The sequence below is a fragment of the Myotis davidii genome, unplaced genomic scaffold, assembly GCF_000327345.1.
Source record: "Myotis davidii unplaced genomic scaffold, ASM32734v1 scaffold2011, whole genome shotgun sequence".
In the NCBI taxonomy this organism is placed as follows: Eukaryota; Metazoa; Chordata; class Mammalia; order Chiroptera; family Vespertilionidae; genus Myotis; species Myotis davidii.
In genome coordinates this window covers 271,519-271,819 of record NW_006283148.1, presented here as the reverse complement: position 1 = coordinate 271,819, position 301 = coordinate 271,519, and the positions used below count along the sequence as shown (strand labels likewise).

At 69.1% G+C, this 301-nt stretch overlaps 1 protein-coding gene across 1 annotated transcript in view; it reads right to left on the bottom strand.

Moving 5' to 3' along the window:
- TSC22D2 (TSC22 domain family member 2) overlaps positions 1-301 on the bottom strand; it is a 56,983-nt gene that overhangs the window by 55,593 nt on the left and 1,089 nt on the right. Inside the window, exon 2 of the mRNA XM_006753467.2 lies at positions 1-297. Within this exon, the coding sequence (XP_006753530.1) occupies positions 1-297 (297 nt within the window). The remainder of the gene's footprint in view (positions 298-301) is intronic.

The following is a 301-nucleotide window of genomic DNA, read 5'->3' as shown; positions in this document are numbered from 1 at the left end:
GGGCGGAGGGCTGGACCGGCAGCAAATGCGCCGGCGGAATCTGAGGCTGGGAATATGCGAACTGCTGAGGCTGCTGCGTCGCAGAAGCGCCGGCGGCCGGGCCAGGCTGCTGAGGCAGAGACATGCCGGGCTGTGCCAGGGTTACATTCGTTAGCGGAAGACCCTGTCCATTGGGCCCCGGAGGGACGACGCCTGGCCCGGTTCCCTGGGGCTGGATGGGCTGCGGAACCGCCGTCACTTGCTGCGGCCCGGCTGCGGCTCCCGGGAACGACGGCCTCAGAGCCAAGCTTGGAGCTACTGC